The 27,429-nt window shown below is 41.0% G+C and overlaps 1 protein-coding gene across 1 annotated transcript; it reads left to right on the top strand.

Annotated features, from left to right (window-relative positions):
• Positions 1-108: 108 nt before the first annotated feature.
• On the top strand, positions 109-27,231 carry cenph (centromere protein H). Its single transcript, XM_041186542.1, has 10 exons — positions 109-183; positions 5,338-5,481; positions 9,023-9,078; positions 13,012-13,060; positions 13,229-13,300; positions 16,374-16,430; positions 18,150-18,213; positions 20,441-20,492; positions 20,922-21,082; positions 26,638-27,231. Exons 1-10 carry the CDS (start codon positions 155-157, stop codon positions 26,743-26,745), a joined length of 792 nt encoding a protein of 263 aa, XP_041042476.1. The 5' UTR covers positions 109-154; the 3' UTR covers positions 26,746-27,231.
• Positions 27,232-27,429: the final 198 nt, after the last annotated feature.

Raw genomic sequence — 27,429 nt, 5'->3', positions numbered from 1 at the left:
TGGTGATTGACGTGCCTCAGAACCAATCGGAGGCCGGGCTAGGTACATTGCCCCGCCCCCTTCCCTTGCCTGCTGATTAGACCAATCGGCACGGTGGATGGGTGGAGACAGGGCCAACGGCGGGCAGCGGTTGAAAAGTGTCTGTGGGTGGGCGATGGAGTCGGGAGCGGTGCAGAGTATGGGGTAAGAAAGCGGTCCCCTTCGTTAACACAAGGAGTTCGTTCGAGGCATATTATAACGGTTGGGGAAATCCCCTGGGATTGGGGATGTTTCAATTGGACTTTCGCTGTTGCTGGCTGATTATAGATCTGCGGACGCTGCTGGTCCTCCGTTAGGGCCAGGCCCTGTGAACAGGGACAAGTGGGTGCTAGCAGATTACTGGCCTGTGTCTGTTGGGCTGTATGGCATGAGATTGCTAGGGAATATAAAAAACAATGGCGAGTACACGGCACTTGCTATTATTGGTGCGTAAACCTCCAGCAATTTTGGGGGGGGGGAGGGAGAGAAGAGACACATCATGAACAAAAACAAAAATACCTGGAAAAACTCAGCAGGTCTGGCAGCATCTGCGGACAGGAGCACAGTTAACGTTTCGAGTCCGAATGACTCTTCAACAGAGCTAAGCTGGTTTAAGGGGGGGGGGGGGGGGGGAACAAGTAGAGCTGGATAGAGGGCCAGTGATAGGTGGAGATAACCAAAAGATGTCACAAACAAAAGGATAAAGAGGTGTTGAAGGTGGTGATATTATCTAAGGAATGTGCTAGTTAAGGGTAGAAAGCAGAACAAGCAAGGTACAGATAGCTCTAGTGGGGGTGGGGTGAAGGAATCGAAAAAGGCTAAAAAGTAGAGATAAAACAATGGATGGAAATACATTTAAAAATAATGGAAATAGGTGGGAAAAGAAAAATCTATATAAATTATTGGAAAAAAAGGGGGGATCGGAAAGGGGATGGGGATGGAGGAGAGAGTTAACAATCTAAAATTGTTGAACTCAAAATTCAGTCTGGAAGGCTGCAACATGCCTAGTCGGAAAATGAGGTGCTGTTCCTCCAGTTTGCATTGAGCTTCACTGGAACAATGCAGTAGACCAACGACGGACATGTGGGCATGAGAGCAGGGTGGAATGTTGAAATGGCAAGCGACAGGGAGGTCTGGGTAATGCTTGCGGACAGACCGAAGGTGTTCTGCAAAGCGGTCACCCGGTCTGCATTTGGTCTCTCCAATGTAGAGGAAACCGCATTGGGAGCAACGAATGCAGACTAAATTGAAGGAAGTGCAAGTGAAATGCTGCTTCACTTGAAAGGAATGTTTGGGTCCAGTCCTGCTCCGATCCCCTCCCACAACTCTTTCTCTGGTACATCGATAATTACTTTAGTGCTGCTTCATGCTCTCGTCTGGACCTGGAAAAAATTATTAATTTTGCTTCCAATTTCCACCCCTCCATCATTTTTACATGGTCCATCTCTGACATGTCCCTTCCCTTCCTTGACCTCTCTGTCTCAATTTCTGGTGATAGACTATCCACCAATATCCATTACAAGCCTACCGACTCCCACAGCTACCTCGACTACAGTTCCTCACACCCCAACTCTAACTGCCCTTGAGGAGGTGATGGTGAGCCACCTTCTTGAACCGCTGCAGTAAATATGGTGTAGGCACATCCACAGTGCTATTAGGATGGAAGTTGCAGCAGCAACAGTAAGAAATGGTGATACAGTTCTAAGTCAGGATGGCATTCGGCTTGGAGGGAAACTTGCAAATGGAGGAGTTCCCATGCATTGGCTGCCCTTGTCCTTCTAGGTGGTAGAGGCCATGTGTTTGGAAGGTGCTGTCATAGGAGGCTCGGTGAGTTGCAGCACTGCATCATGTAGATGGTACACACTGACACTGTGACGGTGGTGGGGGAAAGTGAATGTTTAAGTTGGTGGATGGGGTGCCGATCAACCAGGCTGCTTTGTCCTTTATGGTGTCGAGCTTCTTGAGTGTTGTTGAAGCTGCGCTCACAGGCTTGTGGAGAACATTCCATCACACTCTGGACTTGTGCCCTGTGGATGGTGAATAGGCTTTGGGGAGTCGGAAGGTGAGTTATTCGCTGCAGAATTCGTAGCCTCTGATCTGGTCTTTTAACCATGGTATTTATATCGCTGGTTTAGTTAAGTTTTTGGGCAGTCATCACCCCCAGCATGTGATAGGGGATTCGGCAATGATCATGCAGGTGAATGTCAGGGGGAGATGGTTAGATTCTCTATTGTTTGAGGTGGTCATTGCCTGGCACTTGTATGTCACGAATGTTATTTGCCACTTATTAACCAAGCCTAAATATTGTCCAGGAGGTCTTGCTGCAATAGGGCATGGACTGCTTCAATTTGAGGATTTGTGAATGATATTGAACACTGTAAACACCTGCACTTCTGAACATATGATGGCGGGAATGCCATTGAAGAAGCAGCTGAAGGTGGTTGGACACTAGGACAAGGATCTCCTGCATTAGTGGCATGGGGCTGAGTTGATTGGCTCCAACAAACACAGCCATCTTCCTTTGTGTCCCCCAACCAGGGTAGAGCTTTTGGGCCATGAGGTTACAGATTATGGTTGAATACAATTTTGCTGCTGCTATCCCAGTGCCTCATGGATGCCCAGTTTTGAGCTGCTAGATCTGTTCTGAATCTATCCCATTTAGCATTGTGGTAGTGCCGCACAACATGATGGATGGTATCCTCAATTTGAAAATTTTGTCTCCACAAGGACTGTGTGGTAGTCCCTCCTACCAATACTGTCATTGACAGGTGCATTTGCAACAGGTAAATTGGTGAGAATGAGGTCAAGGAAGCAAAAGAAAAGGAAAGATCTTCACTCTTGTTTTCTCCTTTCACCTGCTGCAGGCCTGGTCTGGCAGAATCAAAATACTGCAGATGCTGGAAATAAATAAAAACAAAAAATGCTAGAAGTACTCAGCAGGTCAGGCAGCATATGTAGAGACAAAAACAGAGTTAAGGCTTTAAGCCTGACGTACTGAATACTTCCAGTATTTTCTGTTTATGTTCCAGTCTGGCAGATATGTCCTCTAGAACTCTGCCTGCTCAGTCAGTAATGGTACTACTGAGCCACTATTGATGGATATTGAGGTCCCACACCCAGAGTACATTCTGTGCCTTGGCTACTCTCCAGTGCTTCAGTGTTCAACATGGAGGTATACTGATTCATCAGCTGAGGGAGGGCAGTAGGCGGTAATCAACAAGAGGTTTCCTTGCCCACATTTGATCTGACTCCATGAAATTTCAAGGGGACCAGAGTCAATGTTGAGGACTCCCAGGGCCATTTCCTCATGACTGTATAGTATACCAGTGTGGTACCACCTCTGCTGCTGGTGGGAAGTGATGGAGGAGTTTGGGACATGGGCTGTTGTAAATTTCCACAGCTTCCATGGTCTCTGAAGCATTTAATCCAGACCTTTAGGTCATTAATCCAGTAACATGATCACCTTTCTACCATTCCCATTGTGGATTCAGTCCCACTTCAGCAGCTTGAGCTGAAATGTCAGTGCTGCGTTGATAGTAGGAGGTTCTATCTATCATATGAGGCCTGGACACCTGTCTGGAAAAGATTCCATGACACTATTTCAAAGCTGAGCAGAAGGAGTTATCCTCAGTGCCCTGACCAATGTTTATCCCTCAGTCAACATCCCAGATTATCTGATCATTATCTCTCTATTTGTAGGACCTTGCTGTATGCAAATTACACACTGCAGCGACTATAATTTCCAAAAAATGATCAACTTTTAGTGCATTATTCTCCGGCGAAGCATGTTGACACATTTTACTGCAAATGAGATGTATATAAATGCACTTGCTGTTCATTGACTATAAACCCCAATGGGACATCCTGAAGTCATGAAAGACACCATATGATTGGAAGTTTTTTCTTGCTATTTGAATAGTGCCATGGAATTCTTTAACAAGCCATAAAGATCTAAACTTAACATCTTATCTGAAAGGTGGCAATTCTGATAGTACAACATTTAACAGAGCACTGAAATGGTAGCCTAAATTCAGTGCTAAAGTCCTGGAATATGGCTTGAACCCCCCAATCTTCTGACTTAGAGGTGAGAGTGCTATCACTGAGGGCACAGGCAAAAATATATAAATGGGAGATGCCAGAGCATGAACCATTGTCTTTAAATGCAAAGTGTTATGGCACGGCAGATGATATGTGCCAGGTGGATCAAATCCATGAGAGAAACTTGATCAAGCTATCACAACAGTTTTGCAATTTGTATTTATTTTGAGATGCATGCACTGAATTCAGAAGTATTAAGTCCACCAAGACTGTTAGAATATTTTCTAAACTAAATTAAAATGCTTATTAACAAAAAAGATTTCAAGCAAATACATAGAACTACAAATTACTACTGTAATAACTCCTAAAATCCCTAATTAACCTGACTCCCAGTTACACCTCCTTTAAGGCAACAGTCCAAAAATAAATTTTTAGATTTTAAACTGATCCAGCAAATTAACACAATACCCTGGACAGTGGAATTCCAAATGACCACCTCCTCCAGTGTCAGTTTCAGTAGGCAGCCAGCTTATGCACAAATGCTGGAGGCTTAATTAAAGCTATTTTGAACACTTGTTAGGTCTCATAATGCCTTCTGACACACAGCCTCATTCTCCTTTATATATGATCCTCTCCTTTTAATATGTAAATTCCATTGTTTCCATATGTCTTTGGAACTTTACCTTTCTCATAATATAAATATTTTTGTGTTGCCAAGTCTCATTAACCTCTTTTGAAATTCAAACTCCCTTCATCTATCTTACAAATGCAAATTCCTGTCACACCTTACATGCTAAGACCCCAACCATGTTTACCTACTTAGCATTTTAAAGACGCTTCTACACCTTACTACTTTTGATAGCTTCAACTTGCCATTTGCTTGGCTACAAAATGTAATTAAATTACACCCAGGCAGAAAAACAAATTATTATACTTTTGTGACAAAAGCCTCCTTCCTTTTTCCAGTTTTCCAGTTTTTCCATTTGGGGGAATTTCTGACCCCTATAGAAGACGTGACTGACATCTATCCACTCTGGAAACAAGGGTACACTTCTAAGCAAACAGTTCTATTTCATGTATCCAGAGTTGGCATCAAGTACTGACTTTTAGAAGTTGTGTAATGGTAGCTCAGTTCTTCTCCTTTCCTCTCATTGGGGAGGCCTCTGCAGAAGCTGTGACTATGATTCACTCTGTAATTCTTAAAAATTGCATGTTCTCTTTTTTTCCTTTTTTGCACATTCTTTGTTTTCCATCTTGTGATACTTGTTCTCTGTATGTCAGTTATGAAGCAGATACACGTATTCTTCAGGAGCTTGGTAATTCCTGCATGAAGCTTGGACAGCTAGCACTTGATAACTTCCATGTAACACCAGCAGTTGGTCAAGAAAATCCTGTGGTAATGGACTCCATTCTGCATCTCATGTGGTGAGTAAAATGGTTGTACATTGATGTAAAGTATGATAGATTTTCTATATCACTTTGTCACAATAATTGGAACAGTAATAATGCAATTACCAATTCAGGAAAGAAGTTTACTTTTGAAAATGTTTCATTTTGAAGTTAAATTTTAGAACTTCCTTTTATTCTTTGGTGGATTCCTAAGTAAGTGCTTCACCTGAACTTTCAGTGGGCTCGTATTCATAGAATCATATTGCATAGAAGGAGACCATTTGGCTCATCATACTTGTGCTACTCTTTGAAATACTGTTGCTAATGAATTCATCCCACTCACTCTTTCCCCATAGCTCTACAAGTTTTACTCCTTCAAGTACATATCCAGTTCCATTTTGAAAATTTTATTGAATCTGCTTCTGCTACCCCTTCACATCATCATAACTTGCTGTGTTTTAAAGAAAAACATCCCATCTCCCTTTTGGATCTTTTGCCAATTACATTAAACCAATTGAAACACATGTTCTGGCTAATGACCCTCCTACCAGTGGAAATAGTATTCAGTTTTGTATGGAGAAGGCTTATTTTATTGTATCAAGATGCATTTTCCTTGGAAGCATTAAGAACAAATGTGCATATACTTCTATTTAAATATTGATTGCTATTTTTCTAAGGAAAGTGTGTGTATTATGGCAGGATGGTATAATTATAGCATGCCAAGTTTACACTGGTTTCCATTGTAAATGTGGACAGACAAATGTTGTCAGCTGTAAATTTAAAACAACATAATGACTTATGTCTGGCCTTGGCACAGCAAGTGTTCACGAGCCCCCTTCAAACATATTGAAGAGCACCTGTGTTAAGGGCGCAACCATCTAGTTCTGATCACAAGGGGATACTATTGCATAAGTAGATATAGTACAGCAAGAGTCAACTCTCACAAAGCAAAGAATCCTGTGCAGCACCTCAGTTTGTTGATCCCTGAAAACTTTTAGTTTTAAAATATTTCTTCAAGTTCTAATTTTATCCTAATGGCACAATATGAAGAAATTTTATTTGTCAAAATGTGTTTATAACTTAGACTTCTAAGGAGCTTAGTGAAATGTAACCTTCTTTCTTGTTCACTCAACCTGCACATAAAAGTAGGATAATAACATCATGTGTAGGGTGGGCAGGGAAACCCTGAGGACATTTTTCCATGAAATATATTGGCCTAGATCCTCCAATCTCTGGATCGTTAGAGACCGGCTATACCCCCAAAAATGTGCTTCAGGAACCTGCAGAAATCTGATGCAATTATTCCATAGGATTTGCCTTGGAAGTTTGAACTTCTGACAGGCAACTCCCCTTCCCCTTAGGCAACTCCCCTTCCCCTTTGGGACCCACCCACCCCCTGACCTCACATGACCAGCCCCCACCACTCAATATTTTTTTTCTCTGTCCCCCAACCCAACCTGACTGACTCCCACCACCTGACTCAACCATACCCCTGCCAACCACACCTGACTAAGCCCGGACCTGACAACCCCTCTCTGACTACCCCCGATTCACCTACTCATCTCATCCACCCTATCCAATCGCCACCCTGCCCATTTACACACTTTATCTCATCCAGCTTACCCACTTATGCATCTATACATTCACTAACACACTGAAAAGCTGTTTAAAGTCCCAATTCTTTTTAGTGTGTTAGTGAACACTCACCAGCTAGTGCAGTAAAATGGGGGCATGACTTGTGTTGCCCTGACAATCCAGTGCTACGAGGAAGCTGTTTGATGGAAGACTGCTCCACATTTTTGAAGAAGCCAGGATCAGAAGACTCGGCCAGAAATGCGGAGCTCCACTGTGGCGTGGAAAAGTAGGAGCGCAGTTGCAATCTGATGGTGATTGCTGCTCCTTGGAAGATTTGGGCCATTGTCTTACCTGGGTGATCTCCCCACTCATCATTGGTGTTAAGTGTGGCCTATTCTGAACATTGTCTTAATCCAGTTCCCCCTTGTTTCTGGAAATTTTGGTTTCCTGTGGCACAATTCTTTATACATAGAGGTTGAAAAACACAAAATTACCTGAATTCAGGAAGGTCTTATTTCTTGAGCGCGATTCACCCTCCGCAATTGAAACTCCTTACGTTGATATTTCTTTTTCCTCAAACATGCCTTGTGTTATATTGTTTTGTTATAAGTAATGCCTCAATTTTAAACTTCTCATCCTTGTTTTCAAATCCCTCCATGGCTTAACCGCTCCCTATCTCCGCAATAGCCTCCGGCCCCTCCAGTTTTCCATTACATCTGTACTTCTTCAATTCTGACCTCTTGAAAATCCCTGATTTGAATCACTGCACCATGCATGTCCATGCTGTCAGCTGCCAAAGCCCTAAGCTCTGTAAGTCCCTTCCTAAACCTCTCCACTTCCTCTATCTCTCCTCTCTAAAATGCTCCTTCAAATGCTTGGGCAAAGACATGAGTTTTGTCATCTGCGTTAATATCTCCTTATTTAGCTCACTGTCAAATTTTGTTTGTTAACACCTTGTGAAACACCTTGGGACATTTTTCTACATTAAAGGCAATAAATAAATGCAAGTTGTTGTTAGGTGCCAGTGCTCTTGTTATGAACTAAGCTATTTTCTTCAAGCAAACCGCTAGGGCTGCAGTCTAAAATGTAGCTTAATGTACAACAAAGTCAGAAGATCATGATAGTGTACAGGATGTGTATTGCCTTAAGAGGCAGCACCTTAAGTTTCCCCTCTTCTATGCCCCGAACCCATGAGATGACAATATTCTACAACAGCAAAACTTTTCAAAACTCTTCACAAGCAATGTGAAATAAGCAGGACTTTAGAGAATACTTAGATCAAAGCCCTGTTGAAGGAGTAGGCTTCTGAAGGCAAGGAATGATTTTCAAGGTGGGAGGCTTTAAAGAGAGAATTCCATAGAGTGGAGCATTCTGGCTACAGGCTCTGCCTCCAATGTTGGAATCAAGGGTGGAAAGAAGGTACAGTATACCTGAATTAAAAGAGCAAAGTCTTCGGGTTGGAAGAGTTTGCAGATGTAGAGGGGTTTGTGCCCATAATGAAATTTGTAAATAAGGATTTTTGAAATAAATGCAAAGCTAGAAGAAGAGGCACATTGGGTAGGTGAACAGGACTTAGCACAATATAGAATGCAAGTCGTGAAGTGAATGGTTGCCATTTGTGTAGGGTTGAAAACAAGAGGTCAATGAGAAGAGCACTGAAGAAGTTGGGTCTGGAGGCACTCCAGCAGTGATGGGAGAAAATAAGCAACCTTGGTGTTTGACTGAGTGTTGAAGCTTGGCTCAACTAAGCAGTACATCAAAATTGCAAGCTGCTAGGTTTCCTGTGTATGTGGAGGATCAACATTGCTCATTGTCAAGTAAGTATTTTCTTTTTCAAACGGAACTCTATGGTAATAAGATAAGCCCAATGCTGGTTTTACTCCTGAAAATATATGAAATCAGCACATTTTGTTTTCCCATCTTGGTGGTCCTCACCTGCCCTGGCATGTACAACAGAAAACATTTGTTATTCTTATCATTTCTGTATTTTTTTTCTTCTTAGGTTAAAGGATCAAGTAATCCAACAAACAGTGGAACTGGAGACGAGCGTAAAAGCTTGTAAGTTGTTATGAATTGTATGATAGGTCATTTGGGTACACCTTCAGGGCTGCCTTTAGTAATGAAATGTTGTAGCTTTTATTTCATTTTATTAAAACAATATACTTAATTTGAAAATATGTGTTATGGACAGGAGGGGGATTTAATTTAAACAGCCCTGCTTTCTCCTCTCGCAGCCCATCCATAAACAGAAAAGTGTTTTTGCTTTTTGATTTCCCCCTTTTATAACTATTTTCTCCAACCCCTCAATTTTGGAGTGATCCAATCCTCTATTAATAACCCCACAGCAAACTCGAGATAGGATTAATTTATTTTACACAATTAATTCATTCATACACTAAAAGAGGGATAAGGGAAAGAAAGAGGTACAGGGCAAAGACCACAGAAAAGGCAAAAATTATTGTTTCACGTGAATCGAGAGCCCAGAATCAAAAGTCCAGTGGTGTATTCCTTCAGAGTCTGCCGGTTGAAGACTGATGCTGGATAATTCACTCTTCCAATAGAAATTACTTCCACAATGGGCCCATAGGGATGAATTAGTCTTGTAGATACGAGTACAGAAGTTCTTGTAAAAACAGTGTAAATGTGGGCTGGGCAATTTAAACCAGGGCAGAGCTCTGGTCTGGTGCGACAGACTGCCTGTTGCAGCTTCACAAGGCAATATTACAGGTTCAAGCAGCTTGTGGGTTGGGGGAGGGAGGGGACCATGTGACATAATTCCTACTTCTCCAGCTTGGTTTGGACAAAGATGCTTATTTCTTATCTGGATTCTTGAGATGGTTAATGTTTCATCCATTAATAAGCTCAACAGAGGTTTCAGGATCCTTTGTCCTCACAATTGCATCATTCAGTTAGCCAGAGCCTGGCATTATAAATGTAAATAGTCTTTTTACAACTCCTTGGGATTTGATCTTGGCAGTCACAGGGGGCATTAGCACCTCTTTAGAGACAACAAGGTTGCTGCTGTTTCTGAAGGCCAGAAATTCCTTTTGTGAGAGTCATAGCAGTTTGTATAAAAATAAAGTGAGGTCTTAGCCCTCTGACGTATGATAGAATAACTCTTGCAACAAATAGATTTATTTAAAATAAAAATAGGAAATGCTGGAAAAACTCAGTAGGCCTGGCAGCATCTGTGGTGGAGAGAGAGAAACAGAATTAACGGTTCAAGTCTGTATCACTCTTCTTCAGAACTGAAGAAGTCACATGGACTCAAAACGTTAACTCTGCTTCTCTCTTCATAGATGCTGCCAGACCTTAGTCTTTTCAGCATTTTCTGTTTTCATTTCAGATTTCCAGCATTCACAGTATTTTGCTTTTATTTAAGTAGATTTATTTCCTTGCGTGGAACATATTTGATAGTTTAACATGGAAAAATAATGTTGGTACAGAAACCATTGATTCAATTTAAGTTTGTTTTATTTCAAAGAGGTGGCTAATGAGATAATAGAGATGTTGGTGTTTATTATTCAAAATTCGCTAGATTCTGGAAAGGTTCCATCAGATTGGAAAGTAGCAAATATAACCCCTCTATTCAAGAAGGGAGGGAGGTAGAAAACAGTTAGGCCAGTTAGCTTGACATCTGTCATGGGGAAAGTGTTAGAATCGATTATTAAGGAAGTTATGGCTGGGCATTTAGAAAAACTCAAAGCAATCAGGAAGAGTCAGCATGATTTTGTGAAAGGGAAATCATGTTTAACCAATTTATTGGAGTTCTTTGAAAGAGCAATATGCACTGTGGATAAAGGGGAGGCTGTACTGCACTTGGATTTCCAGAAGGCATTTGATAAGGTGCCACGTCAAATGTTGTTATGAAAAATAAAAGCTTATGGTGTAGGGGGTAACTTATTAGCATGAGTAGAAGATTAGCTGGCTGGCTGGCAGAAAACAGAATATACATAAATGGGTCTTTTTCTGATTGGCAGGATGTGACAAGTGGAATCCCACAGGGGTCAGTGCTGGAGCCTGAACTTTTTTGCAATCTATATCAATGACTTGGATGAGGGGAGGAAAGCATGGTAGCTAAGTTTGCAGATGACACAAAGGTAGGTAAGAAAGTAGGTTGTGAAAAGGACGTAAGGAGGCTGCAGACGGATATAGGTAGGTTGAGTGAGTGGGCAAAAATCTGGCAAATAGAGTATAATGTGGGAAAATGTAAAATTGTTCTTTTTGTTTGGAAGAATAAAAAAGCAGAGTATTACTTAAATGGAAAACTACTGCAGAATTCCTAGGTGCAGATGGATCTAGGTGTTCTAGTGCATGAGTCACAAAAAGTTAGTATGCAGGTACAGCAAGTAATTGAGAAGGCTAATGGAATGATGGAATAACGGAATCTCAATCATTATAAGAGGAATTGAACATAAAACTAGGGATGTTATGCTTCAGTTATACGGGGCATTGGTGAGACCACATTTCGAATAGTGTGTGCGGTTTTGGTCTCCTTATTTAAGGAAGAAAGTAAATATATTGGAGGCAGTTCAAAGGAGGTTTACTAGATTGGTACCTGAAATGAACAGGTTTTCTTATGAGGATAGGTTGGACAGACTGTGCTTGTTTCCACTGGAGTTTAGAAGAGTGAGGGGTGACTTGATTGAAGTATATAAGATCCTGAACATCTCAACAAGGTGGAAATGGAAAGGCTGTTTCCTCTTGTGGGTGAGTCCAGAAGTAGGGGGCACTGTTTTAAAATTAGTGGTCACCCTTTTAAGACAGAGATGAGGAGAAACTTTTTCTCAGAGGAAAACAAAAACAGAATTACCTGGAAAAACTCAGCAGGTCTGGCAGCATCGGCGGAGAAGAAAAGAGTTGACGTTTCGAGTCCTCATAACCCTTCAATAGAACTAGGTGAATCCAAGGAAAGGGGTGATCACAGGTTCACCCCTCTCCTTGGATTCACCTAGTTCTGTTGAAGGGTTATGAGGACTCGAAACGTCAACTCTTTTCTTCTCTGCCGACGCTGCCAGACCTGCTGAATTTTTCCAGGTAATTACGTTTTTGTTTTGGATTTCCAGCATTCGCAGTTTTTTGTTTTTTTTTCCTCAGAGGGTTGTGCGACTTTGGAACTCTGCCTCATAAGACAGTAGAGGCGAGGTAATTGAATATTTTTAAAGTGGAAGTAGATATATCCTTGTTAAGCAAAATAATCAAAGGTTATTGGGGGTAGATGAGAATGTGGAATTTGAAACACAAATCAGCCATGAGCTTATTGAGTGGCAGAACAGGCTCAAGGGGCCAAATGGCCTACTTCTCCTATTTCATATATTTGTATGTTCGTACATGATTCCCCAGTGGATCCAGTAGTAAAAGCCTGCTTTGTGTGAAACTGAGCCATAAAAAGTAGAAAAATCACAGGTTCAATGCTTGGTCTAGATCCATTATCTAGCATCAGCCTTGGCAACACTGGGCCCGATAATTGGTCTCAGTTATAGAAGTATAGAATAGTTACAGCACAAAAGGTGGCCATTTGGCCTGTTGTACTCTTACTGAGTCCCTGTGAGAGTAATTCACCTAGTCCCACTCCCCCATCTTTTTCCAGGAATTTTTTCTCTTCAAAAAAGACTGGATAATCATCTAAAGGTCTCCAATGCACTTAGGCAGTGCATCCAGATTCTAATCACTCCTTGCGTAAGGTTTTCCTCATGTTGTCATTGCCTCTTTTGCCAATCATTGTTGTCCTCAGGTTCTGGATCCTTCCTCCAAAGGGGAGTCAAAAGATCAAACAGGATTCCCACTAGAGATAGGTTCTCGCATACCAAAAATCAATATTTGTAACGTGTGAGGTATTAGGAATGTTAATACTCGCAGATACATAAAACAGCATGAGTAACGACTATTGTGAATCGTGTGACTGCCTTGTCACATACACGCACACTCTGCATGCTCACTCTCATTTGCTTTTAAATTCTAACTTAATTGGTATCTGTATTTTATTACCAGGCGCAGAAACCAATACTGAGGCTATATCAGAAGACAACCTAAAAGAAGTGTATGTTTTTAGCAACTTACCATCTTACTATGAACTAAAATATAGATTATCTTTCATTTCTATCATTACAAAATTATTTTAAATACTGAGAAGCGTAATGGTAGGGCAAGGTGACCTGTCAGTTATTTGTAAAATTATTAATTTCTTTCACCTCTTTTAATCCTGTAGGATTCAAGAGCTTGAAAAGGAATTAGAAGATGTTTCAGTATCTTTCCAGCACAAAACCATGGCTCTTCACAGGTATGAGAAAATCCTGATCCCATTTTTGTCCAAGAACTTTTACCTTGTTTGTGATTCAGCTCCAAATTTAAAACATTCCAACTAGTTACCCTTGGTGGTAGGCTGCCTCCTTGAACCGCTACAATCCATGTGGACAAAATGCTGTTAGGTCGGGAATTCCAGGATTTTGGCCCTATGATGGTGAAGGAATGCCATTGTATGCCAAGTCAGGATGGTGTGTAACTTTGAAAGGAACTTTAATTTTTTAAAATTAAAATCTTCACTAGACTACAACAAACCTTTGCTACTATTTGCTTCCAAATAATAATAATATATGGTGTTTTGGTGGCTTAAATTTTCCATCCATGTCCTGTCAATATTTTTCTTTTAATATACCTGGGATGGGCATTGGTGAAAACATGCTCTGGAATATGCTCCACCACATCCCCACATCTTCTAATCTACTGCAAACCTCCACCTGTTTTCCAATTGGCAAACAGGGCATATCCCCAAATGTGGGAAGGTGCATGCAAATTGAATTAAATTAAGGTAAATAGGGACTCCGCCATATTCTTTTCACTGTTTTCTCCAGTTGTATGCTGGGACAGTCTTTTGGGCTCTAATGTTGTAAGGACAGCAGAGTTGGGGGTGCTTTAGGGCTCTAATTAAGAGGGGTCTCTTGCTGTTGCTGTGCACAAGCCCCATCTCAACAGGCATGTTTTTATTTGCAGGTAGTCCTTGGCTTCCGTTTTTCCTATTATGACAGGCTCCTGATGCCCACAGTAAGGTGAAACTCTCTGCAGAGATCAGGGTCTCTGTTTCCCACCTGCAAATAATTCCAAGCCAGATATTTGGCCAGGGTCAGGAGCATCTCCAATACTATAGCACCCTCAGTTTAAAATCCAGGCTAACATCTTTAAATCAAGGTATTGAACTTCCTCTTAAGAGTGCAAGCTGTAATCTCAGACATGTCAGCCTTAAGCTGGATCAGTCTACCAAACAACTGAAAAAGACAGAACAATCCTTCATGATGGGCATCAGTCTTGTACTTCGTGAAAAATTTCATTAAAGAAACTTATGAGCAAATTATATTGGGACCCTATTACAATTTGGTCCACTATAGTGTGGAACTTTAAGATTCAGGTCTGTCATGGACCCAACGATTTTCATGTAAATTTATCATTTCAGAATGAATTGCAGAAGTATAAATGTTCCACAGATGATCTGGAAAAAAGCTAATGAGAAGGCAGCCTCATGACTAATTAAGGGGACAGTTTTCTCTGTATAAATACTGGTCAAACTTGAACTTAAACCAATAGAATGATCAATGCAAAATCATATATACTAATTCGCAAAAGAGAAAATCTTATACCATTGTCAAGAAGTTGAAATTCATCGCCCAGATCTAGAAGATGCTATGCAAGCATCCATTTCACAAAGAACGGGGATCGCTGAATCAATGCTTCATGGATGGCTTAAAGATGAAGGGAAGCTGAGGAGGGTGTCAACTGAGATGGCTGAAGGTGGCCAAGCAAGAAAGAAAGCTCAATGCCAACAGCATGCCTTTCAACAAGGCTGTACCCATGTGGTTTATCCAACAGAGAATTGATGGCATACCCATTTCTGGTTCTGTTATTCGAGCAAAGGCTAAGAAGTTGTGCCTTAAAATGAATGGAAATACCAATGACCCAGTAACAATTGGAGCTAGCAAAGGACGGCGAGCAAGATTCAAGAACTGGTACGACATTTTGAAAGAGGAGAACAACAGGACAAAGAAGCCAGCCACATAATTTCCCGCTGAATTAAAGAAAATTTTCCAGTCCTCTTGTTGCTGCCACAAAACTGGTCTACACAAGTTGACTTTGCTTGTCATCAGAAGTTTTGCCAAACTACACTGCTTCCATCATCTAAATCTAAAATCACTGCCACGCCATACTCATGTGGCTTCAAGGTCTGAATGACTTCATCAGTTTCCAAAGACTAGTTCCACCATGAATTCATATCAACTGCCGAAAAATATCTCAGACAGAACAATTGAACAAGTCATTTTGCTGCTTGGCAACTGCTTTGCACACTTACCCCAGAAAGCCTAGTAACACAAGATGAGAACATCATTTGTGTCTACCTACTGAAAACAACAATGTCAAAAGTTCAACCCCTTGACCAAGGCATCATTACGACCTTCAAGTGTAACTACAGAAGAGACTTGATCAAGAGAATGGTGGACGTTAAGAATGACGTGACAGCTCACCTGAAAAAAATTCAACGTGAACGAAGGAATCTACATATGTGGCTGTGCCTGGCAAGAAGCGACAATCAACTGTATCAAAAATTCCTGGAGAACACATCCTAGGTGCTGTATTTGAAATGGAAACCAACAGCAAAGAAATGGAGGATTTTGAAGGGTTCACTCAAAAAGTAACACTTGAAAATGAGAAGACAGTTGTAGATTATGATCTAAACAACACCAGGTTGTACTTGAAGCTGAATTAGATACGGATGGCTTCAATGCATGGCTGAATATTGACACCCAAGAAGCTACCAACAAGATGATGGCAGGTGCTGAAATATTGATCGAAACCCTAAAAATATCCATCAAGCTGAAGATGATGATGATAAGGATACTGCAAACTGAACCACTGCCATTATCCCATACAGTCATTCACTGCCTAGACAAATCACTAAGTTGGTTGGAAGTCAATGAAAAATCAACTGCTACAAGTGTTACACAACTTTAGAACATCCTACACCTAGCAAACGCAGAGGTGAGGAGTAAATGTGACCAGTTAAAAATTACTGATTTCTTCAACTTGTGCCCAACTGTTCAATAATGATCAGTTGTGCATGTATATTCCCATTATTTGAAGTTAATGTCTTCATTTTGTTTGTTTTATTATCCTGGCTACTGGGCTTGGCACTTTTGAGAGGACCTCGTTATAAAGCGATCTCACCTATAATGTGGCTATGTGATGTGGGCCACAGTATTTTGGTGTCCTAGTGTACAGTTTTTCCACCTTTAGCTAGAAACTTTCTTGGGAATCAAAAAGAAGAAACACACAAAGTAACTAGCTGTTACATTCCTTTTGGTTTACAGGCTTCAATTCACACATGCAATCCGAGAAGCAGTGCAGATGAATGATGAAGAAGGGAAGTAAGTATTTCCACCAGTGCATGAATTTTAGTGAATGTTCTATTGCCTTTTCCATTTGCGTGTATCTGTTAAAGTAGATGCTTAAGTCAAATTTCTGCTTAATTTCTGTCTGCTTTTTTTCTTGATTGCTAAAGTTAAATTTGGCCTTTAGTACAATGACAGCTTTTATATAGTGCCTTTTAACATAGTCAGTCATCCCAAGGTGCTTCACAGGAACAATATGAAATGAAATATGACACCTTGCTTTGGCTCCCTCTCCCCCTCCTCCTCGCGCCCTCCCTCCCTATCCACGATAAGTTCATGGATAGCAAGGGCATTGTTCACAAGTGAACAGACGTTCTGGAGGGAGATGCATGGAAGGGTGGTCAGAGCTGATCTGCTGGCAGAGTCCATGGGGTCAGCAGTGGAAGGGATGAGTTAGTTAGGAAGAAGATTGGCCTCCACTGGGCGCACTGGGTGTAAAGGACGATGGAAGAGTTATCTGGGAGCTGTTCACTTGATTTTTATCAAATAATTATCCATTTTTATTATTGTAAAATTACAGCCAATCAATTTTTCTTAAGTTCATTGTTCTAATAATATTTTCCACTCTTTCACATTCATCTTATTCCTCCATCCATAAACTGCTTTCCCTATTGATGGCAAAGCTTCTTAAAAATATGCTGCATCAGGCAATTTGGGACTTTGGGCGTGATTTTTGGCAGATACTTCAGACACTAAAGACGTGGCCAAGATGAAGTCTTGAGTGAGATGCATGTTTAGCCTGCATTTAGCGTAAGATATCATCTTGTTTAAGGAGTTAAAGCCAGCAATAAGAATTGCTGCACAGAGGTAAGTTATACAGCTGACTGTCACTTTAATGAGCACTAGCAGGCATTTTAGGAGGCTGCATGGCATTTTGGTGGCTGGCGCTTAATTAGTACCCTCTCCTAACAGCAACCAGTTATTTGGGAATAAAAACATTGCCGATGTCTGTTTCAAGCACCACTTAAAGGGCTACTCACTGCTTCATGGTCATTGCTGCTGGAAGAGGACATTCAAAACACATCGGGAGACCGGACATTTTGTCAAGATGTCGCCAACACTTAAGGGAATTTTTGGAATAAATGGTGTTAAGGATATTACCTAAAAAGAGTAGGTGCTGTACTACTCCATCATATATGAGTCACCAGGAGAAAGGGAATGCTTGGTCATCAGCATCTTGCTAGGGGCCTCTTTGATCTGACTGAAAAATGGGAGGAGGATGTGAGGCCAGGCAGAGCAGCACTGGCTGAGGTAGGAGGCAGGGCGAGGCAGCATTGTGCATGCAGGACATCCGTCCTCTGCCAGGACCTCCAGTGCTGCATCTGATAACCTGGACGCTCTCTCCATTGGTCCCTGAGCCATCCCGCAACATGCTGCTTATGCCAGTCTGCATACTCCACACTTTTGGTAGAAGTGGGTGCAAAGAGCCAACATCTTCCATGAAAATTTTGTCTAATTAGCACTTGAGTGCTAAACCTGCCGGTTTCTCTTTAATGCCTGCAGGCAAGTTTTAATTTTGATAATCATCACTAGCCTGAAATTGCCTGTTAAATCTATCAAACAGACGTTTCTTATTAGTGCAGCACCCAATTAATGCTTGTTTTCAACCTTTGGCTAAAATAATGAAAACCAATGTTTATTGGAGAATGCATCTCAAGTCTTTAGCTTTTTTCATAAATTATTGCTTGTTTTTAGGTTGATAATGAAAACAATCAAGCACTCTTTAGATCTTTGTTTTGAGATTCAAGCAACTCAGAAAGTAAGTCTAATATGATTAATAACTCCTGTATTTTGGGGTTGAAAATTGTTGCCAACATTATGTAGTGTTTTATTATCTGCAGGTACTTTACATAGCAGCATCTTCAGTTATAAGCTATTGTAGTTCGCTTTCTTTTTGTATAGCAACAGGGATAGGTCATTTAGCCATTCACGCCTGTTCTGCCATTCAGACAAATTTTGACTGAGCTGTGACCCAACTCCATATACCTGCATTTGTCCCATATCCCTTAATACCTTAGATTTTTGTTAACCAGTCAGTTTAAGATTTAAAATTAATCAAAAATCTAGCATCAACTGCTGTTTGCAGAAGAGTGTTCCATACCTCTACCACCCTTTTTTGTGTGGAAATGTTTAACTTCACACCTGAAAGGCCTGGCTCTAACTTTTCAGCTGTGCCTCCCAGTCCTTGACACCCCAACCAATGGAAGTGGTTTCTCTCTATCTACCCTATCCGCTCCCCTTGATATCTTGAAAGCTTATCCTTCTAAATTCCAGGGAATGCAATCCTTGTTTGTGTAATTTTCCCTGGTATTTAACCCTCATAATCCAGGTATTATGCCGATAAATCTGCTGCTCCCTTTCCAAAGCCAATATACTTGCTAAGGTATAATTCCCAGAACTACTCATGGTATTTCAGGTAAGGTCTAACCAGGGAATTTTGTGTCTGTAGCATGACGTCTACCCCTTTGTATTTAGTCCTCTTGATATAAAGGCCAAAGGTGCATTTTCTTGTGAGGTCCCTGTTTACTCAGAGTTCTTCCAGTGTTCAAGCCAACATTTATTCTTCAACGAACTGCCAAAAAGACAGATTATTTGATTATTTGTCTCAATGCTGCTTGTGGGACCTTGCCTTACTGTGTGAAGATTGGCTGTTGTGTTTACCTACAGAACAAGTGACTACAATTGACAAGTAATTAATAAGCTGTAAAGCACTTTTGGAATGTCTGAAGGATGTGAAATGCACATTTGTTTGCACTTCCTTTCTATCTGCAGCCAAAGAGCACTCTTTCCAAAAAGAAGTGACAATTATTTGCTGCATAGTTTTGTACTTAACCACAGAAAATGCTGGAAAAGCTAAGCAGGTCTGACAGCATCTGTGGAGAGAGAAAAACAAAGTTAATGTTTTGAGTCTGTAGGACCCTCCTTCAGAGCTCTAAGAGGGGTCATACGGACTCGAAATGTTAACTTTGTTTTTCTCTCTCCACAGCTGCCGTCAGACCTGCTGAGTTTTCCCAGCATTTTCTGTTTTTGTTTCCAGTATCCACAGTATTTTGCTTTTATCTTTGTACTTAATCATCCTGTCAATGCAGGCGAACGCTTTTTTAAAAAATATTCAAATCATACAAAATATCCACAGCACTACTTGTGGATCTTCAAAGATTTGTACATAATTAAAATACCCAGCTCATTTTCTTACTTGGCAGCCTTGAGCAGTCAAGTCTACTTGGTTTACACGTGCTTGGTGCTGGCCCTGCCCATGTGTGTAACATAATCTGGAGATGCAGATCCACTGCCCCTCCTCTTCCCCCATCTCCCCACTGGAAATCTATTTTCTCATCTAAGGTTTTAACACACGCACATTTCTTTGTATCATCCACAAATTTGCAGATGGTTGACCTTCACCCAGATCATTGATAAAGATGGTGAAAAGCAGTGGTTAACACCAATCCCTATGGACTCTGTAACTGGTCCTTGTGCAGAACCACCATTATTAATCTATCTTATGAGATTTAGACCAGTTCTTTAGCCAACCCCAAATCTCCCTGCTACTTCACCAAGACATCTATCTTATTTAGTAGCCTATTGTGTAGCACGTTATGAAAGGCTTTTTGAAAATCAAGACTGGGCTACCTGTATGCACCAACTTGGTGACTTCCTCAAAAAGTTCAACCAGGTTGGGGTGAGAAAATCATTCCCAGAAGCCATACTGAGATTGAATAGTGTTCTTCTGGGGTTGTTGAGGCAGAATGGAGGAGACATTACTTTGAATTTGGCTGTGCTGTAACTGACCTGAGAATGCTTGATGCAAATGCTGCCTGAAATGGGAAGCATTCCATTCCTCAGCACTAGTACGAGCACACAAAACATGCTGCTGACACTTTTACTCCATTTGTTTAATTAAGTGGTTAATTATTATTATAGTAAACAATTAATATTCAACATTGAGAGATTTTGATGTAAACCAATTACTGATTTTTTTTTTGTAGGAAGTTCACAATTTGGAGAATGCAGTTCTTGAAGTTCAAAAGCAGAGGCTAAGTAATTACAGTAGAGATACATTTGTTTCATTACTGTATAATTGTAAATATTTTGGTAACATTATTTTAGGCCACTACTGTGTTGTATCAATTATTGGTTAGCTAGCTAGAGTATAATTTTCCACCCCGTTTTAATTTCAAAATGAAGTATGATTTTTTTTGTTTTGGTCAAGAAGGTATCAATAGCTCACTGACTGCATCCAAACCTAACAATGCTTCCTTTAGCCAACTGCTAGGAGGCACAAGTAGAAACAAATTGCTAATATTTACAACAGAAACATGTGGTTTAATATAGTTATTAGGTAAATAAGTACAAACAAGTTTGAGATAATATTGGTCTCTTCTGAAAATAAATACAAAGTTGGGTGTACATCCTCAATCTTCCACAAACTTGAAACAGCGATGTATGTATTTTTTTTTATTTACTTAGTGTTAAAACGGAAGATGCAAGGTGTATTGCAGGACATGAGAGCTGAAAAGAAAAAACAGCAACAGTTGCTCCAACAACTGGAGAATGAGCTTCCAAAACGTGGAGAAAAAAACTTGCTGGAGCACGTGAAGATGGTGACATTGATTCAGAAGGTTTTGCAGGTAGCATTTGCCAACATTTAATAACTAAAGCAAATATTTAAATACCATACATTTGCTTTAGTTTGTATATTTACATATTGATCATGGAATTTTCTAGTTTGCATTTTGAGATGTTCTCCCCTCCTTTCCTAATTGCCTTGACTGCCTCGCATGTACAGTTTGGGCATCATCTAGAACCTCACCAGATATTTGTGCTTCATAGATAAAAGCAAAAAACTGCAAATGCTGGAAATCCAAAACAAAAACAAAAATACCTGGAAAAACTCAGCAGGTCTGGCAGCATCTGTGGAGAGGAGCACAGTTAACATTTTGAGTCTGCATGACTCTTCAACAGAACTGAGGAAAAATAGAAAAGGGGTGAAATATAAGCTGGTTTAAGGGGGAGCAGTGTTGGGACAAGAAGAGCTGGATAGAGGGCCAGTGATAGGTGGAGGTAACCAGAAGATGTTACAAACAAAAGGACAAAGAGGTATTGAAGGTGGTGATAGTATCTAAAGGAATGTGCTAATTAAGGGTAGAAAGCAGGACGAGCAAGGTACAGATAGTCCTAGTGGGGGTGGGGTGAAGGAATCGAAAAAGGCTAAAAGGTGGAGATAAAACAATGGCTGGAAATACATTTAAAAATAATGGAAATAGGTGGGAAAAGAAAAATCCATCTAAATTATTGGAAAAAACAAAAAGGAGGGGGAAAATCGGAAAGGGGGTGGGGATGGAGGAGCGAACATCAAGCCATTGTTTCCAGGACTGTTACTGACCTCATCTCCTCTGGAGATCTTCCTTCCACAGCTTCCAACCTCATAGTCTCCCAGCCTCGGACGGCCCGCTTCTACCTCCTACCCAAAATCCACAAACAGGACTGTCCAGGCAGACCGATCGTGTCAGCCTGTTCCTGCCCCACGGAACTCTTCTTGCTATCCTGACTCCATTCTCTCTCCCCTTGTCCAGTCCCATCCCACCTACATCCGTGATTCCTCTGACACCCTACATCATATCAACAATTTCCAGTTCCCTGGCCCCAACCGCCTCCTCTTCACCATGGAGGTCCAATCCCTCTATACCTCCATCCCCCACCGTGATGGTCTGAGGGCTGTCCGCTTCTTCCTCGAACAGAGGCCTGAACAATCCCCATCCACCACTACTCTCCTCCGTCTGGCTAAACTTGTTCTCACACTGAACAATTTCTCCTTAAACTCTTCTCACTTCCTCCAAATAAAAGGTGTGGCTATGGGTACCCGCATGGGCCCGGGTTATGCCTGTCTCTTTATGGGGTATGTGGAACATTCCTTGTTCCAGTCCTACTTCGGCCCCCTCCCACAACTCTTTCTCTGGTACATCGATGATTACTTCAGTGCTGCTTCATGCTCTCGTCTGGACCTGGAAAAAATGATTAATTTTGCTTCCAATTTCCACCCCTCCATCATTTTCATATGGTCCATCTCTGACACTTCCCTTCCCTTCCTTGACCTCTCTGTCTCAATTTCTGGTGATAGACTGTCCACTAATATCCATTACAAGCCTACCGACTCCCACAGCTACCTCGACTACAGCTCCTCACACCCCGCTTCCTGTAAGGACTCCATCCCATTCTCTCAGTTCCTTCGCCTCCGTCGCATCTGTTCTGATGATGCCATTTTCAAAAATAGTTCCTCTGACACGTCCTCCTTCTTCCTTAACCGAGGTTTTCCACCCAGGGTGGTTGACGGGCCCTCAACCGTTTCTGGCCCATCTCCCGCGCATCCGCCCTCACACCTTCTTCTCCCTCCCAGAAACATGATAGGGTCCGCTTTGTCCTCACTTATCACCCCACCAACTTCCACGTTCAAAGGATCATCCTCCGCCATTTCTGCCAACTCCAGCATGATGCCACCACCAAACACATCTTCCCTTCACCCCCCCGGCAGCATTCCTTAGGGATCGTTCCCTCCGTGACACCCTAGTCCACTGCTCCATCACCCCCTACTCCTCAACCCCCTCCCACGGCACCTTCCCATGCAACAGCAGAAGATGCAACACCTGCCCCTTCACTTCCCCTCTCCTCACCGTTCAAGGGCCCAAACACTCATTTCAATGAAGCAGCATTTCACTTGCACTTCCCTCAACTTAGTCTACTGCATTCATTGCTCCCAATGCGGTTTCCTCTACATTGGAGAGACCAAACGCAGACTGGGTGACCACTTTGCAGAACACCTTCGGTCTGTCCGCAACCATTCACCCATTCCCAGACCTCCCTGTCGCTTGCCATTTCAACACTCCACCCTGCTCTCTTGCCCACATGTCCGTCTTTGGCTTGCTGCATTGTTCCAGTGAAGCTCAACGCATACTGGAGGAACAGCACCTCATCTTCCGGACTGAATATTGAGCTCAACAATTTTAGATCATGAACTCTCTCCTCCATCCCCACCTCCTTTCCGTTTCTTCCCCGTCCTTTTTGTTTTTTCCAACAATTTATGTAGATTTTTCTTTTCCCACCTATTTCCATTATTTTTAAATGTATTTCCATCCATTGTTTTACCTCCTACCTTTTAGTCTTTTTCGATTCCTTCACCCCACCCCACCCCCACTAGGGCTATCTGTACCTTGCTTGTCCTGCTTTCTACCCTTAATTAGCACATTCCTTTAGATAATATCACCACCTTCAGCACCTCTTTGTTTTTTTGTCTGTGACATCTTTTGGTTATCTCTGGCCCTCTATCCAGCTCTTCTTGTCCCAACACCCCCCCCCCCCCTTTCTATTTTTCCTTAGTTCAGTTGAAGAGTCATGCGGACTCGAAATGTTAACTGTGCTCCTCGCCGCAGACGCTGCCAGACTTGCTGAGTTTTTCCAGGTATTTTTGTATTTGTGCTTCATATGCGGTCCTGGCCACCAAGACCATGATTTTCAGGATTTTCCCCTGTGGACTTGCAGCTCCAATAAAATAATGAGGGGAAATCATAGGTTTGCAACTGTACAGGTATAAAACTCTGCCCTAATATTGGAAGGTTATTCAACTGCTAGAAGCATCACCACTGAGTCCAAACCTAGCTTCTTTTAACATCCACATGTGCGCACAAACCTGCTTTTTCAGGCAGGATCATTGAAGGCAAACCAAAATTTGTCTTTATGTACTCCTGTATCATATCTCATGGAAATGCTTCAAAACATTTCAAAAACAATAATTTCAATTTAAAAGTCTTTTGACAGTCATGCAGGAAAATGCAGTGGTCATTTTAGGCCCAGACAGCTGCTACAAAGAAGTGTAATGAGGCGAGTGGTCAATTAATCTTATCTTGACAGTATTGGTTTCCAGAAGAAGATTACCTGGGACACCAGGAGAAGACTTACACCAATCAAATAGTGCCACAAGAATAGCAAATAGGAAACAAAATTCTGCAGAAGCTGGAAATCTGAAATTTAAACAGAAATTGCTGGAAACACTCAGCATGTTATCCAGCATCTGTAAGGAGAAGAAGATAGGGTTAATGCTTTATTGACCTTTTGTCAGAACCAGTTGACATTACAGCAGACTAGCAATAGAGAAGGGAAACATGGAAAATTTGGAAAGGCAAAGAGGCCCAGGAGTAAGGTAGAAATAAAATTAAGAGCCTGTTCTCTTCTGTTTTGCTAATCTATCGTCAACACTCACATATTCTCCTTGTCTTTGCTACATCATTTATTTCTCTACTTTCTACATAGGATATATGGCACGGAGAAAAGCCATTTGGCCCAATCAGCCCCAACCCCACTCGAGCCTCCTCCCACCTTTCGTCATCTAAATCTACCATTGTAACCCTCTATTCCCTCCTCCCTCATATGCTTGTCTAGTTTCCCCTTAAATGATCTATACTATTTGCTTCAGCCGCTTCCTGTGATTATTTGCTTCAACTATTCCCTGTGGTGGCAAGTTCTACATTCTCACCAATCTTTGGGTAAAGAAGTTTCTTCTGAATACCCTGTTAGATGTCTTGGTGACTATCTAATATTAATGGCCTCTGGGAAACATTTTCTCTGTATTCACCCTGTCAAAACCTTTGATAATTTCAAATACCTCTATTCAGCCACCCCTCAGCCTTTTTTGAAGAGAAAAGAGACGCAGCTTGTCAAACCCTTCCATATATATATATATATATATATGTATATATGCGTTTCTGGTATCATCCTTGTTAATTTCCCTACACCCTCTTCAGTGCCTTTTTATAATATGGCGACCAGAACTGCACTGAGTACTCTGTAGTTTAACCGTGGTTCACGACAAGTTTCACTTAACTTCCCTATTTTTCAAATCTATCCCTCTAGAAATAAAGCCTAGTGCTTGGCTTGCTTGTTTTATGGCCTTGTTAACCTTTGGTGCTACTCCCAGTGATTGGTGAATTTGCACTTCTAAATTTCTTCATTTCTCTACCCACTCCCCTCACCCTAGACTTGCACCTCCCAAGTAATAAGTGAACTCCCTATTCTTCCTATCATAATGTACTAACTCACATTTATCTGTGTTCAATTTCATTTGCCCATTTTGCAAGTTTATTAATTTGTTGCAGTCCACCTCAGTATTGACTATTCCTCCCAATTTCGTGTCATCTGTAAATCTAGAAATAGTGTTTTTGATTCCAGAATTCAAATCGTTAATGTAGACTGTGAACAGCACTGATCCTGTGGAATGTCACTTTCTACCTTCTTTCGTAGTGAATACCTACCCCCCTACCCTTCACTTCCACTATCTGCTTTCAGTCTTGAAGCCAGTTAGCTATCCATTCTGTCACTTGTCCCCTTACTCCACCTCTGACCTTATTCATTAGTCTATTATGGGGCATCTTTTCGAAAATTCAAATAAATTACATCTACTGCATTATCATTGTCTATTCCCTCTGTTATCTTCTCAAAAGTTCAGTAACGTTAGTCAAGAGTAACTTTTCCCTTTTGAAATCCATGCTGACTATCCATTATTACTTTTCACATTTCTAGATTGTTCTCCTATTCTCTCCTTTTAATAGAGATTCCATTATTTTTCCTACCACCAATCTCAAGCTGGCTGATTTATGATTCTCAAGACATGTTCTGTTCCCCTTCTCTCATTATTGCCTTTTTTCTCATCCCATCACAACTTGATCATCTCCTGCCCTCTGCCTAGTTACATTTGTTCCCTCGGCTCTGTTCCTTTTTGCTGGCTCTTCCTCTGTACTATCTCCCAGTTTGACAGAAGGTCATCAATATGAAATGTTAACCCTACCCTCATACTGTTTCCATTATTTTCTTTTATAATTCGAGGCAGTTAGGATCTTTGTTTGTAATGTCACCTGAAGGATGATACCTCTGATAATGATCAGGAACTGTGACTGACTGGTCCAGAAGTTAGTTACTGTGCCTCTATTGAAATCCCAGCTGAGGTTATCTGCCTTGATACAAGTTGGCAATTGAATCTGTTATGCTGTGGTTCATAAAGCTTTGTTACATGTTGGCTTTATTAATTGTGTCACTGGGAAACCGTATAAGTTTTTATGGAAAATGTGTAAAACAGTTTTAGTACTAAGTTTTTTGATAATTTGATAAGTAATTACAAGTATTGACTTTTATTTTAAAGGGTGTTATTCTTTCCAGTGGAGTGAACTGGGCCAAGGATCCTGAATTGAAGGAAATAGTTTTGCAGCTAGAGAATAATCCACTTGATGAAGCAGATTCATGCAACTGATTTTTTCCAATTGTATTCAGTGATGAAGAGCAAAGTGAAGCACAATTTAATGTGCTAAGTATCTATACCATCCCATCACTGCCTCCTTTCTACTACAGTTGGTAAATAGATGTGCTGAATATGAAATGTGAACAGTCCCAGGATTTTGTTTCAATTTTCTTTTAAATATACCTTTCTTTTAAATTCAACTTTTTTGATATGCTAATTTCATGTTGTAGTGAATTTAAACTGCAATTGTGTTTGGTCTTCAATTCATATATAAATATAAACAAACCTTTTAAATTCATTTTTGATTATTATTTAAATTGCCCTTATAATAAGGTAAGATGTTTTGAACCTGTGTCAAGTATGATGTGTTGAGCGATTTTAAAATGTAATATATCTACACATATTTACATTCTGCCATCAGTGGCAAATCCCGGTGCCTGCTGTTAATACTGTATGTATAATTTTATCTTTGTAATATAAATAAAATGCTCAATCCCATAAACTTTATTTTTTCTGTATCTGTGAGTATGTATATGGATAGATACTGTGTGTGTGGCTGACTGAGTCTAAAGAAGTGCTGTTTTATTGTGTTAGTGACAGAAGTCAATCAACAGTTTGCTTGTGGCTCTCTTGCTTTTATTTTTTCAGTGTCAAATTTATTAAATTTGTGACTGACATGATTCCCAAAGGTAAATT

Source organism: Carcharodon carcharias, chromosome 4 (genome assembly GCF_017639515.1).
Source record: "Carcharodon carcharias isolate sCarCar2 chromosome 4, sCarCar2.pri, whole genome shotgun sequence".
Taxonomy (NCBI): Eukaryota; Metazoa; Chordata; class Chondrichthyes; order Lamniformes; family Lamnidae; genus Carcharodon; species Carcharodon carcharias.
The sequence above is the reverse complement of the archived record's forward strand: the minus strand, read 5'-3'. Positions and strand labels throughout refer to the sequence as shown.